This window comes from Ambystoma mexicanum, chromosome 2p (assembly GCF_040938575.1).
Source record: "Ambystoma mexicanum isolate Mex_15411 chromosome 2p, UKY_AmexF1_1, whole genome shotgun sequence".
NCBI classification, from domain to species: domain Eukaryota; kingdom Metazoa; phylum Chordata; class Amphibia; order Caudata; family Ambystomatidae; genus Ambystoma; species Ambystoma mexicanum.
The window spans coordinates 1,336,227,024-1,336,239,119 of NC_090923.1; the positions used below are offsets into that span (position 1 = coordinate 1,336,227,024).

The 12,096-nt window shown below is 45.4% G+C and overlaps 1 protein-coding gene across 2 annotated transcripts in view; it reads left to right on the top strand.

Annotated features, from left to right (window-relative positions):
- Window positions 1–12,096, top strand: part of GRAP (GRB2 related adaptor protein) — a 716,059-nt gene that overhangs the window by 13,216 nt on the left and 690,747 nt on the right. The window contains exon 1 of one of the 2 annotated variants that reach the window (XM_069645679.1): window positions 8,409–8,729. The exons of the other annotated variant lie outside the window; for it this stretch is intronic. Within the exon in view, the coding sequence (XP_069501780.1) occupies window positions 8,652–8,729 (78 nt within the window). The 5' untranslated portion in view covers window positions 8,409–8,651. Of the gene's footprint in view, window positions 1–8,408; window positions 8,730–12,096 lie in introns of those variants that run through there. 2 annotated transcript variants of the gene reach the window in all.

Consider the following 12,096-nt stretch of genomic DNA (forward strand, 5'->3'; position numbering starts at 1 on the left):
TAAAGCAAAACCATTGGTTCAATGATGAAGTGATGCTTGCTAGGAAAACAAAGGTGTATCTGAGCGGAGTTGGAGGAAAGATCCCTGTGATTCCACGCAACTGGCTTATTAGACGGCAGAAAGAATTGATGCTGCTAAATCCAACTCCAGGGAACCTATAGTTATTCTTCATGAAAATCTAATAAACCCATCATTGACGTTGACGACAACTGGTATCAAAATATCCAGAAGGAGTTCTCCAGGAAAATCTCAATCCATAAAGACGCCATAATCAAGCGTGTATCTTTGCTTGCAAAATCTCCTGTGGCAGCCGAGGCACCCCAGTCCTTGCCCGAATCCAGGTTGCCAGTGGAGACGCTTCTCTTTTTTTCTTTTAAAGAATTATTGGAAAATTAATTTTATACTACAATACAAAACGTGAAACCTACCTCCTGCAAAGGTGATGTTCTCCCTGCTTCCTTCTTTAAAGATTGTCTTGACCTTATATTGACGTGGGTCACAAACATTATTTATATGTCTTTTATTGAAGCCCAGGTGCCTCAACGAGCCTTGGAATTCGCCTCTTTTAAACAAAGACAATTTGGATCATGCAGTTCCATCAAATTTCAGGCCCATAACTAATGTGCTGTTTCTTTTAAAGATACTTAACCAAGTTGCCTATTGTCAATATCATTAATATATCTTTCTGAATGATTGGTACTCCATAAGCAATTGTAAAATTAAAAAGAAACGTGTGTGTGGGATGTAAGCTGAAGCTGAAGCTTTAGCCAAATTTATATTAAAAAAAGCTTCATTGAGTTTGCTACTCAGGGTTTTACTCCCAACACACCTCGTTTTTATCTAGTTAAGCCATGTTCGAATCAGCTAAAGAGATTCATTACTTAAATGCGTTTTAACATTTTGCACACTAATGAGGTTAAAGGAGGATGGTCAGGGACTCCTTATGAGGAGAGACTCTGGCAATTCTGTGCACTTGACGTTGAGACCCCTAACCATTTACTTACATGTTATTCTAAGTTAGTTGAGTTGTATGTAAAAGGATACACTGCTTTGGTTTCAAGTCTGGAAAGTATTGTGCTGAGTCTGTCACTTTTACTGCTGCAGCTTTCTATATGTGGAGGGAGATATTGTGTCAACTGGCTCAGTTTTCGTAATTTAGGTGAATTTCTAATGCATTTATTGTAATGAAACCTATATATATGGAAATGAAATGTTGTTGTGTTATATTATGATTGTCTCCTATCCACTATTGTTAAACCTGGGTATGGACCATATTATTGTATTTTTCTTTTACTTTTCATTATTCATTGGCATTTTCTATCATTGATTGTTGTCTATTGTATTTTATGTGTTTCTGGTTTTATAATTAACCAAATGCACAATAAAAATAGGTAAATAGATGCACATGTTTTTTTTTTAAATGTATTGTGCATTTGTAAGGTGCTTGTACAACAAGTAAATTGTGTTTCAAAGCGCCCACAGAGCAACAGGGAGGAAACATGGGAATGAAAATCAATTAAAACAATGAATGATAGAGGCAGACCTACTAGGACTTGGAAGCATTCAGAATGTGCAAGTGCAGAGGGAAGGGAAGGGATGGGGGAAGTGCTAGGTGTGCCGGGAGGAAAGTGCTAGGGAGTGAGCAGCTGGCAATAAGTAAGCGCAGTCCTGTGGTGGCATGGACAATGGGTGCCTAATCAAGTGCTGGGAGCGGGAGCGGAGGCTCAAGGTGATTGGGTGTCGGAGGCCAGGTCACCACTCTCAGCAAATGTGGGATTAGCATTGAGGAAGGGAAGGAAGAGGTGAAAAGGAAAGTCTTGAGAAGCTTCCGGAAATTGAGGAGATCTGGCTCAAGGTGAGAAGGAAAGGGGGAGGCTGTTCCATAAGAGGGAGCTTGCTGAGGAAAGAAATGGGCCACCAGCTCTCTGTTTAACAAAGTGCTTTACACACAGAGACTTAGTGTCGGAGGAGAGTAAAGATCTAGAGGGAGAGTTTTTAGTGAGAGCAAGTTGTAGATAACGTGATCACCGGCCCCAGACAGTCTGGATTTCATGTAAAGCATGGAACCTACACTGCTCTGCTAGATCTGAAGGCCAGTATTGTGAAAATTATTGATAAAGGTCACTCGACATTGCTTATGTTGGTAGATTTATCTGCTGCAGTCGACCTGGTTGATCATGCCCTATTGATTGAAACACTAGTCAGAGTTGGAAAGTGCTCCAATGAGGCTGCACTGTGGTTTCAATCCTTTTTTGGACCACGACAGGCCAGAGTAGTCAAGAATGATTTCCAATCTACTGCGTGAGTTTTACATGCAGTGTAGCCTAGGGATCTTGCCTGTCATCTTTATTGTGTAATATCTTCAATAGGTCTCTGTGTGGCCTAATGGATGGTCTGGATGTACAATTTGCAAATTATGCTGATGACACTCAGATCCTTCTGGAGCTCTCCAGGGACTACATACGCGATGCAGGCATGATCAAGAGAATTTACACAGCTATGCAGTCCTTGATGGCACTAAACTCCCTGCCACTGAATGATAAGAAACTGAGTCGCTTATCGTTGGAACGGGTGCTAGACTGAAGAAACTTGACCTGTAGAGTCAGTTTATAATCGCGGGATGGACCATACCTGTTGCCCAGGATGTAAAACATTGGGAGTATATTTGGATTCTCAACTCTTATCCAGCAAGCATGTGTTGTATCCTAGATCCTCCTCTTCGTGCATCAGACTGTTATGGCAGATTCAGCCATATCTATCAGATAAGAATAGGGCACTGGTTGCTCATGCCACCATTAATGCAAAACTTGATTGCTGCAATAGCCTCTTGGTTGGTGCCTCACAGTCCAATATCAGGAAGCTGAAAGTAATTGAGACTGGGGCAGTGCAAGCAGTTGTTGGTCTCTTAAGCGAATGCATGTTTCAGAGGCCCTTCAAAAAGTAAACTGGCTCCCAGTGCAACATAGGGTGCAGCATAAGGCTCTAACCCTTTTAGACAAAAGTCTGTCAGGTAAAGCCCCTTGCTAACTTAGTACACGTACTAAGAGGGCTCCTATCAGATGAATTTTGTGCTCTAACAAGGACAGTTTACTGGACCAACCTCGTTTTGCCCATAAGAATTGTGGTGGCACCAGCTTCGAGGTCTGAGTGCCATTATTATGGAATGCTCTACCGTTTTTATTGAAAAGTATCCCCTGTTTGCCCCAGTTTAAGAAATGTCTAAAGACGTTCTTGTTTGACAGAGGCATTGCCTAATTGACTAGCTTGGTACCTTTTTCAGCTTCTTTGGGGGGCCGGAGGAATGGAACCCGGGGGGGGGGGGGGTTATGGGCCCCTCACAATGTTAGAATTGTGGGAAGTGGGGACATTTCGCAACGGAATGCAGAAGTTGAGCAGGAACAGGATACATCCCATATGCCACCTATCACCCACCAACTCAGCCCCTGCATCAGAATTTATTCCCTCCAGTGCCGACTTCCATACCAGCCGAGATAGAGTTGGCATACACACTACTCCCATATAGGCCACTGTGGATGCTGCCACAACCCCAAAATGCACAAGTGCCAAACCCGCAAGCAGTTCGGCAGCGCATGCCCCCACCCAATACCCTACACAGAGGAAATGTGCCCACACATGAGGCCATGCCTAACAGCACCATCACACCCTATTGGGAGGGAACCCTTTCTTGTTTCCCGAGACAAACACATACCCGACTAGGACAATCCACAGAGAGCTCTTGCATGCCCAGTTCTATCGATGACTGTTCACCAGATGAGGAACCCTTGGTGGGTGCAGAGATAGGAAACAAACACTTTATTTTCATGGTTGACACGTGTGCCACAAAATCATGCATCAGTGAGGGAGATTTCCCGCTCTCTAGCAAAACTCTTGACACACATGGCTTCTCTGGGGCTGTCTCCACGGTTCCATACACTGAAGAGGTTGACATCAAAATAGGGGGGAGGTGGTGCAGGTCCCCCTACTGTACTCTGAAAGTTCCCCAGTGAATTTGTTGGGCAGGGACCACTGCAGCAAACTCAACATGACTATTTTGTTTACAGAGAGTGGCATAATTTGTGCCACAGCAGGAATGTGTGCCATATGGGTGATAATGATAATTCATGCTATAGGAGGAAAGGTGGTGGTTTGCAGGATAGCTGTGTACTCAGACGTGTTGGTGTATGGAATAACAGTGCTTGTAGAGTTAGTGCAGCAGATTGGCAAGGTTTTTGGCGAGTGCCTACATACTTCATATTCCGTCCTGTGGTGTACCCTGAGCTGGCGGCAGGTTCAATAATGTCTCTAGACTTGCAAGGTCTGGTGGTTTCTGTGAAAAGGATTGCGTGATAGGGACTGGCCAGGATGGGTGCGAGTGGTGTACAGTGCTTTGCATTGACCCCATGATACCTTTCAGGGAGGTGACTGACGCAGAATTGTTTGAAGACAGGCCAGATGATGGTGCGATTGTGTTAGCAATCTGTATCCCCTGTGAAATAGTGGTACTGTATGGAAAGGTCCAATGTCACCTAATGGCCCTTGCAGCCCTGCCCCCCTTAATTGAAACAGATTTGGAACAGGTGCCTGATGACTTTAGACCAATAACCACCAAGATTTTGGCTCCCACAGGGAGTGACCCCAGTACACATAACACTAAAACCAGGAGCAGCACTGTCCAGAGTGAAACAGTATCCACTATCTAGGGAGGTGGAAGAAGGAATTAGGGATACCATAAATCCCCTACTCAACCAAGGGATAATAGTAGCATCCACTTCCCCATGCAACATGGTTATCTATCCCTGTGAAAAAGGCAATGGGGGGGGCAGTTGGAGAATGATACAGGATTTGCGTCCCTTGAATAATGTGGTACAGCAGGATTTTCCTGTGGTTCATAACCCTGCCACAATCCTGTGTAACATCCCCAAAGAAGCAACACACTTCACGGGTCCATTTAGTGGACCTCAAAAATGCATTTTTCCCAATACCATTACATCCAGACTCACAGTATCTCATGGCCTTTACACATGGGGGGAGGAGATTTGAACACACAAGATTATCTCAAAGGTACTCTGAGAGCCCCAGCATTTTCAACAGAATACTCCATGCAGATTTGGGAAATACCCAGGTGTCCAGCATGATCATCCAGTATGTGGATAATCTGCTGGTGTGTAGTAACAGTGAGCAACATTGCTGACAGGATTCCAATACACTCCTGCAGCTCTTGGCCCACAAAGAGTACAAGGTTGACAAACCTAAACTACAGTACTGTCTACAGGAGGTGCTGTATTCAGGGCAGTTAATATCAGCCGATGGTAAAAGAATAATACCAGACCGCACTGCATCTGTGCGCACCACCCCACAGCCCCCAGCCCATGCTAGTGAAGGAAATTCAGAAGTTCCTAGGGCTGTGTAATAACTGCAGGGCATGGATCCTTGACTATGCATTATACACAAGGCAGCTCTTACAGGGTCTCAAGGAGGCACAAGAAACTGACAATAAAATTGTGCGGACAGAGGAAATATTACTAAACCTCAATGACTTCAAGGAGGTGATCTCAACTGCTCTTGTGCTAACTATCCCAGATTACACACAGTAATTTTACCTATTCTCACATTTGAATGGCCAACTCATGACTGCTGTGTTGACACGGAAAAGCACTATGGGCCACAAGCTATTGGCCTATTACAGCGGCATGCTAGACTCAGTGATGCAGGAGCAGTTTGCATGCGAACAGGCACTTTCGGCAGCTACATTTGCGATTGAGAAAAGTTCAACTATTGTAATGGGTTGCTCCGTCACACTCTATGTAGAACATGCCGTCTTTGCCATTTTGGAAAGGTCAAAATCTACCTTGACTACCGATAGTGCATCTGCATATGAGATTATTCTCTCCAGCCCAAATATTCATATTGTACAGAGCAAAACAGTTAAACCCACCACGTTTCTAACAGAAATGTGCATGGATGAGGACCTGGCCAGACATGACTCTGTAACATACGAATGGGAGGAAGATGACATTCTGAAAGAAAAAGACAGTACACTCGAGGGGGGAGGTCCTTTTTTCTGTTGATGGATCACAGACAATTGACAAGGACACAGGCCTGAGACATGCTGGTGCAGCATTGGTGCGCCTAGTAGCTGGAAAATATGAAACACTGATTCAGAAAAGACTACCAATGCATTACTGAGCCCAAGCAGATTAATTTATAGTGCTTATTTCTGGCACTGCAAGCCTCACAGGGGTGTCACATGCCCATTTATTCTAATTTGGCCTACGTCACTACAACAGTGCATGCCTGTCTCTCATGGTGGAAGTGGAGGGGCTTTAGGAGGGCAGACGGGTCCCCAGTACAGAATGCTGCATTATTGGACAGACTCATTTTTGCACTATCGCAACCTTCTGTAGTGGCGGTCATCAAACACGCCGCCCATACTATCAATACTGACGAAGTGTCACTAGGGAAGGCCGCCACAGATGCAGCAGCCGCAATTGTGGCAATTCTCCCAGTACCCACACCAGCTGAATACGTTGCAACAATGCCCACTGCTGAACCGCCACCTGTTTCATTCAATGCATTACCCATAGCACAGGTCATTGAATTACAAGGGAGGGTTCCAGAGGAGGTGAAGGAGATGTGGGTCAAGAGAGGGTGTAAACAGTCCCCTACTGATCTATTATGGAGACAGCAATGCACGGGGAAAGCAGTAATGCCACATGACCCACTAGCCATAGTATTTGATCAGCTTCACCACCCTGCTCCCTTGCAGGTAAGTATGAGTTGCAAGTGGAAGGGCAAGAGTTGGGCCTGTTCTGGAAGCTCCACTAAGCAAGGGTGAGAAGGCAGGCCCTGACTCAGCCCTCCCGGAAAACCTGAGCGTCTGCAGAGCTGCCTGTCCCCCGTGTAGGGGGAAGCTTCGGCAGGCAGAGCCGAACAGAAGAGGCACATTGTAGCACAGTTCATTTCTCCCATCAGAGGCCCTGCTTAGCCTGTGATTTGCATACATTCGGGCCTGGCCGCAAGCCAGCAGGCCCAGTCGGATAGCAGGAGGGCCCAAACAGGCCTGTTGCAGTCTGCCCACTCCTCGGCCGATAAGTCGCCCCGCTTACTGAGAGCGGCCACCAGCACACCACAGGAACACACAAGTGCACACCAAGCACTGTCTCAAATTCAATTTGCAGGCTGGCAAATTCTTTGACTGCAGGCAGTAGCTAATATTCAATATTATTGATCAGTCACCTGAGCAACTGAGCTCCTCTCTCCACTCAGCGCTGCAGGCAGGGTCAGTGCAGGCCTGCACTAAGTCATCTCATAGACACGTTGTGCTCCTCCTGCCTGCAAACAAAATGGAGGGAGCCCAGAGCCAGCCCAACGGCGCGAACGTGCCGTGCGTGTTACTTGGCCACACCACCTTGCTCCTGATTGGAGGATTGGATAGGGTTTCAGAGTAGCAGCCGATTGGTCAGGGGTAGCAAACCAATAGCCGGGGCAGCAACTGCTAAATGACGTCCATGGTCTGGAATGGTTCAAGAGATACCATTTTCTGACATGATTTTGCAATATACAAATCTAGAAGAAAATATATCAATTGATCTTGGCAGTGTTTCAGGCAAATCAGCTTTGGGGAAAAGCCTAAACTCACTTGGTGCTTCTCATTTCATACTTTCCATGAATACTTGAATTTGTTGCGGCTCTTTGAACATGAATTGAAATGCTGATGTTTGCTACTTGCCTTTTTATTTTCTCTGCTGCCTAGTCATGTAATGTCTTTTCAAAAGCATGTACTTAGGACACCTTCATACCGAAAACATTGTCAGGTTGAACTGTTAGATTGCTTAAAATAATGTTCCTTTATTTTCATTAAAAATCATTACAGTATTCTAAAAACAAAGTGAACATGTCTTCACTATGGCGTCCTTTTGGGGAAACAGGTCACCGAGTAGTGTAATGTTTATATTTTACCAACAACTAGATAATCCATTTAAGGCCTAAACGAGTTTCTGTTATGATTTGAGGTATGCAATCCCTTCATTTTGCAGATTGGGAAGGGGCATGGGTTTTGTAGTGGGTGGTTGTCATGGGTTTCAGGCTGGGTGGGAGTAGGACATGGGATTGGGGGGGGGGCAGGTGGGCTGTGGCTGTCTGTGTCCAGGACCCAAAAAACTGTTTAGGTGGCCCTAGGCACACGTTAGTGGGGCACTGCAGGAAACGGCCCTCATTCACAGCTGCACATGCAATATTTTCCGACACAGCTCTCCTTTGCATCTTCTCCCTCTATCCCCCTATGCTTAACACGCACACGTGCATCACCCTTCAGAAAGGGACAGGGCCCTGCTGCCTTCTAGCCCACTTCCTGTTTTGCTTCTCACAATGAAGAGCTTCTCACTTAACTAATCACGCATAAAAAAGGAAGATAAGGAGACATATAGGCAAATGTCAGCCGAGCCACCCCCGCAGGAAATGGGCGTCTTCTGAACCGCGGTGCTGTGAGTGAAGTCAGGTGCTTGTGCTATCAGAACTGTGTGGCGCTCTTCGCTCCTCCGAGCCGTTAGGATTGTGGGGGTCACCGCGGGGTGGGGAGCCCCTGCCAATCCTCCTGGGACTGCGCTCGGTCTGGCCAGGCATCGAGAGGACCTAACGTTTGTAAGGCAGCGATGGAGGCCAAAGCGCTGTACAACTTCCAGGCCACCGAGAAGGATGAGCTGGGATTCAGCAAAGGGGACATGCTGAAGGTAGATGACATGCTTCCGGCGAGATCATGCTTCCGGTGACTGCTTGAGTGGAACTGTTTCAGCTGTGTGCTCGTTTACATTCCTCCTTGTAGAAAGCAGGCATCCCTTTCTAAAGACGCGGTTCTATCGCCAGGCTTCCAAACATGGCATCTGTGCGCCACGATTTAGAAAGTTAGGATAGCTCAGTGCGTTTAGCGCCCGCTTGCAGTTTCACAAGTTTGAATGTGTGTGCAGAGCAGTAAAAATGAGTGCCAATTGGTCCGAAGATAATATCGTCTATTAGAAAGCAAAAAGAGTGCATGATTTAAATGCTCCCAATAATTATTATGATGGTGGTTATTATTATTTATTATTATTTTTACATTTGTAGAGCACTCTAAGCACGAAGGCATCAAGGCGCTGATTACATTACCCGTCACATGCATGATACTACAGGGGTAGCGTGATGTGAGGCCCGGCAATATCTATTTGAAGAACCGCGTTTTTAGAGCCTTTCTGGGAGGCAGCGTAAGATGGTTGTGCCCACAGCGTGGGTGACAGGGTGTTCCAAAGTGTGGCTCTGTTGCTGGGAAGCTCGAGCCGCCGGCTTTAGCCCGCTTAAATTTAGGGATAATAATCCGGTGAGCATACGCAGATCTAGTTGGTCTCGTTGACTGGCTTTAGTTGATTTTCTGCGTGAGGTACAGAGGCACAGAGTTTGAGAGGTATCTGTGTGTGATGGAGAGGGTGCTAAACACGACACATTCTTGTATCGGGTGCCAGTGCACTTTTCTTCTCACGCTAGAAATATGTTCATGTTATTAGTATTGTTTGTTATTTTTTAATAATAATAATGGTAATAACATGAATAGCCATAATTACAACTTTGACCATTTAAATAGCCACTCTTGTAGCTTTTTCATCTGTTATCGTCCAAAAATAATGGTACAATAATACAGATAATAGTTATGATATTATAATCAATGTTACTACTATTAGTACTACTATTGCTAGGATAATTGTTGGAATTATTGCTAGTAGCGATAGTGGTAGTACTAGTAGTAGTAGTGGGATTGTAATAGTGATAATATTGGTAGTAGTAGTATTGGTAGTGGTAGTCGTATTGTTGGTTGTGGTAGTATTGTTAGTAGTGGTGGTAGTAGTATTGCTAGTGTTAGTAGTAGTGTTGGTAGTAATAAAAGTAGTAGGGGCAGTAGTGGTAGTAGTATTATTAATAATAATAGTAGTAGTAGTGTTGGTATTATTAGTAGTAGGAGCAGTAGTGGTGGTACTAGTAGTATTGTTAGTAATGATAATAGTAGTAGTAGTGGCAGTAATAGTAGTAGGGGTAGTAGTGGTAATAGTATTGTTAATAATGGTAATAGTGGTAGCAGTAGTGGTGGTAGTAATGGTAGTAGGGGCAGTAGTGGTAGTAGTAGTATTGTTAGTAATGGTAATAGTAGTAGTAGTGGTAGAATTAGCAGTAGTGGTGGCAATAGTATTGTTAGTAATGGTAATAGTGGTGGCAGTAGTGGTGGTAGTATTAGTAGTAGGGGCTGTAGTAGTAGTCGTATTGTTAGTAATGGTAATAGTAGTAGCAGTGGTGGTAGAATTAGCAGCACGGGCAGTAATGGTAGTACTAGTATTGTTAGTAATGGTAATAGTAGTAGTAGTAGTAGTGGTGGTAGTATTAGTAGTAGGGGCAGTAGTGGTAGTAGTATTGTTAGTAATGGTAATAGTAGTAGTGGTGGTAGTATTAGTAGTAGGGGTAGTAGTATTGTTAGTAATGGTAATAGTAGTAGTGGTGGTAGTATTAGTAGTAGGGGTAGTAGTGGTAGTAGTAAGGGTAATATTAGTAATTAGGGTTTTGCTTGGAATTCAGATTTACTTTTAAAAAACCGAAATGAATCCTGACACGTGTGCACTTTAGCAGAGATAAAAGTTGTGCACATTAGGTTCTTCAACAATTCCGGTGGCTCAAGTCTCCCTAAACCAGTGGTATTCAAACTGTGGGTCGCGACCCCCTAGGGGTCCGCGGGTGCATCCCAGGGGGGCCCTGAGAGCTCAGCATGAAAAAAGATTTTTATTTTTATTTATTTTTATTTTTTTTTTTAGATTGGAAGAAATGGGCAGGGGTGGCCCACATGGGCGGGCTGAAGCATGAAACTGTCTCAGGCAACAATGAAAAAGTGGCCCACAGTTGTAAATGGATATTCATTCCTTTAGTCACAGACTGGGCCTCATTACTACTATGGCGGACCAGTAACAACGGTGCTGGTAAGCTACCGGCACCGTTGCTACCGTTCCGCCATAGTAAGAGTTGTGCTCGTGGGTGCTTGACAGCCCCCGCCAGGTCTGACCTCAGCTCGTCGGATGCACCGGCACCGTTATTAACGGTGCCGGTGCATCCGAGCTCCCCCTTCCCATTTGAGCCATATGGGGCTCAAATGGGAATGGGGATCTACCGGCACCTTCGAAAGGGCAATTATCATGTCCGCCTAACTCGGCATGACCTAGTAATTGCCCATTCGCGGGTGCCAGACCCGGATGCAACTCCAGTGGCAGCCGTGCCGGTTTTACCGGCACAGCTACCGCCAGAGTAGTTATGAAGCCCACTGTTTCAATAGTACCCAAAGGGGTGCTTTGTGTTAAAATGTAAGTAAATTGTGATATATTCAGCAACAATGGTCAACATTACTAACTGCATAGTGGCCCCTCACCCATTATGGAGGAGCTAAGGAGCCAGCCCAGTGAAACAGTGAGCACTCCCTCAGCTGCTTTATCCAGCTAATGGAGTGCTCCTGGGCTGGCTGAACTGTCAAAGGGAAACACTGTTTCCCTTTGACAGTTCAGTTTAGTTCCCCAGCCGCACATGCTCACTGAGCCATGCAAGTGCTGGGGCGTTTTGCTTCGCCAGCATTGCATAGCTCATTGGAAATGCTGGCTGGGGCACTGCATGTCTGTATGTCCGAGGGGGAGCTCCTGCGCCTCCTCGCACATACGGACAGAGCAGCTGGAGCAGCACCCACACACAGGCCAATGCAGAAGGTACGTTTATGTTCATTGTTTTTATTTAAACATGTGTATGGATGCGTTATGAGTGAGTGTATGGTGATGGATGCTCATGTGAATGATAGAGTGATTGCTGTATGAATGTGCAGCGCCTTGCATATACACATAATCATGTTCATTGTGTTAGGACCAGTGGGGCCCAGGGGACAGGGATGGTATCTTTTTACCGGACATCTATCATTCAAAACCCTCTGCCTTGTCCACAAGGCTTTCTGGGGCCTCGGTCCAAAATACCTTCAGCTATTCCTCCGCAAATACCTCCCCTCTCGAGCTCTTCACTCCTCTACCTCCAACTCCCTCAGGGTCAGTCGTTTAT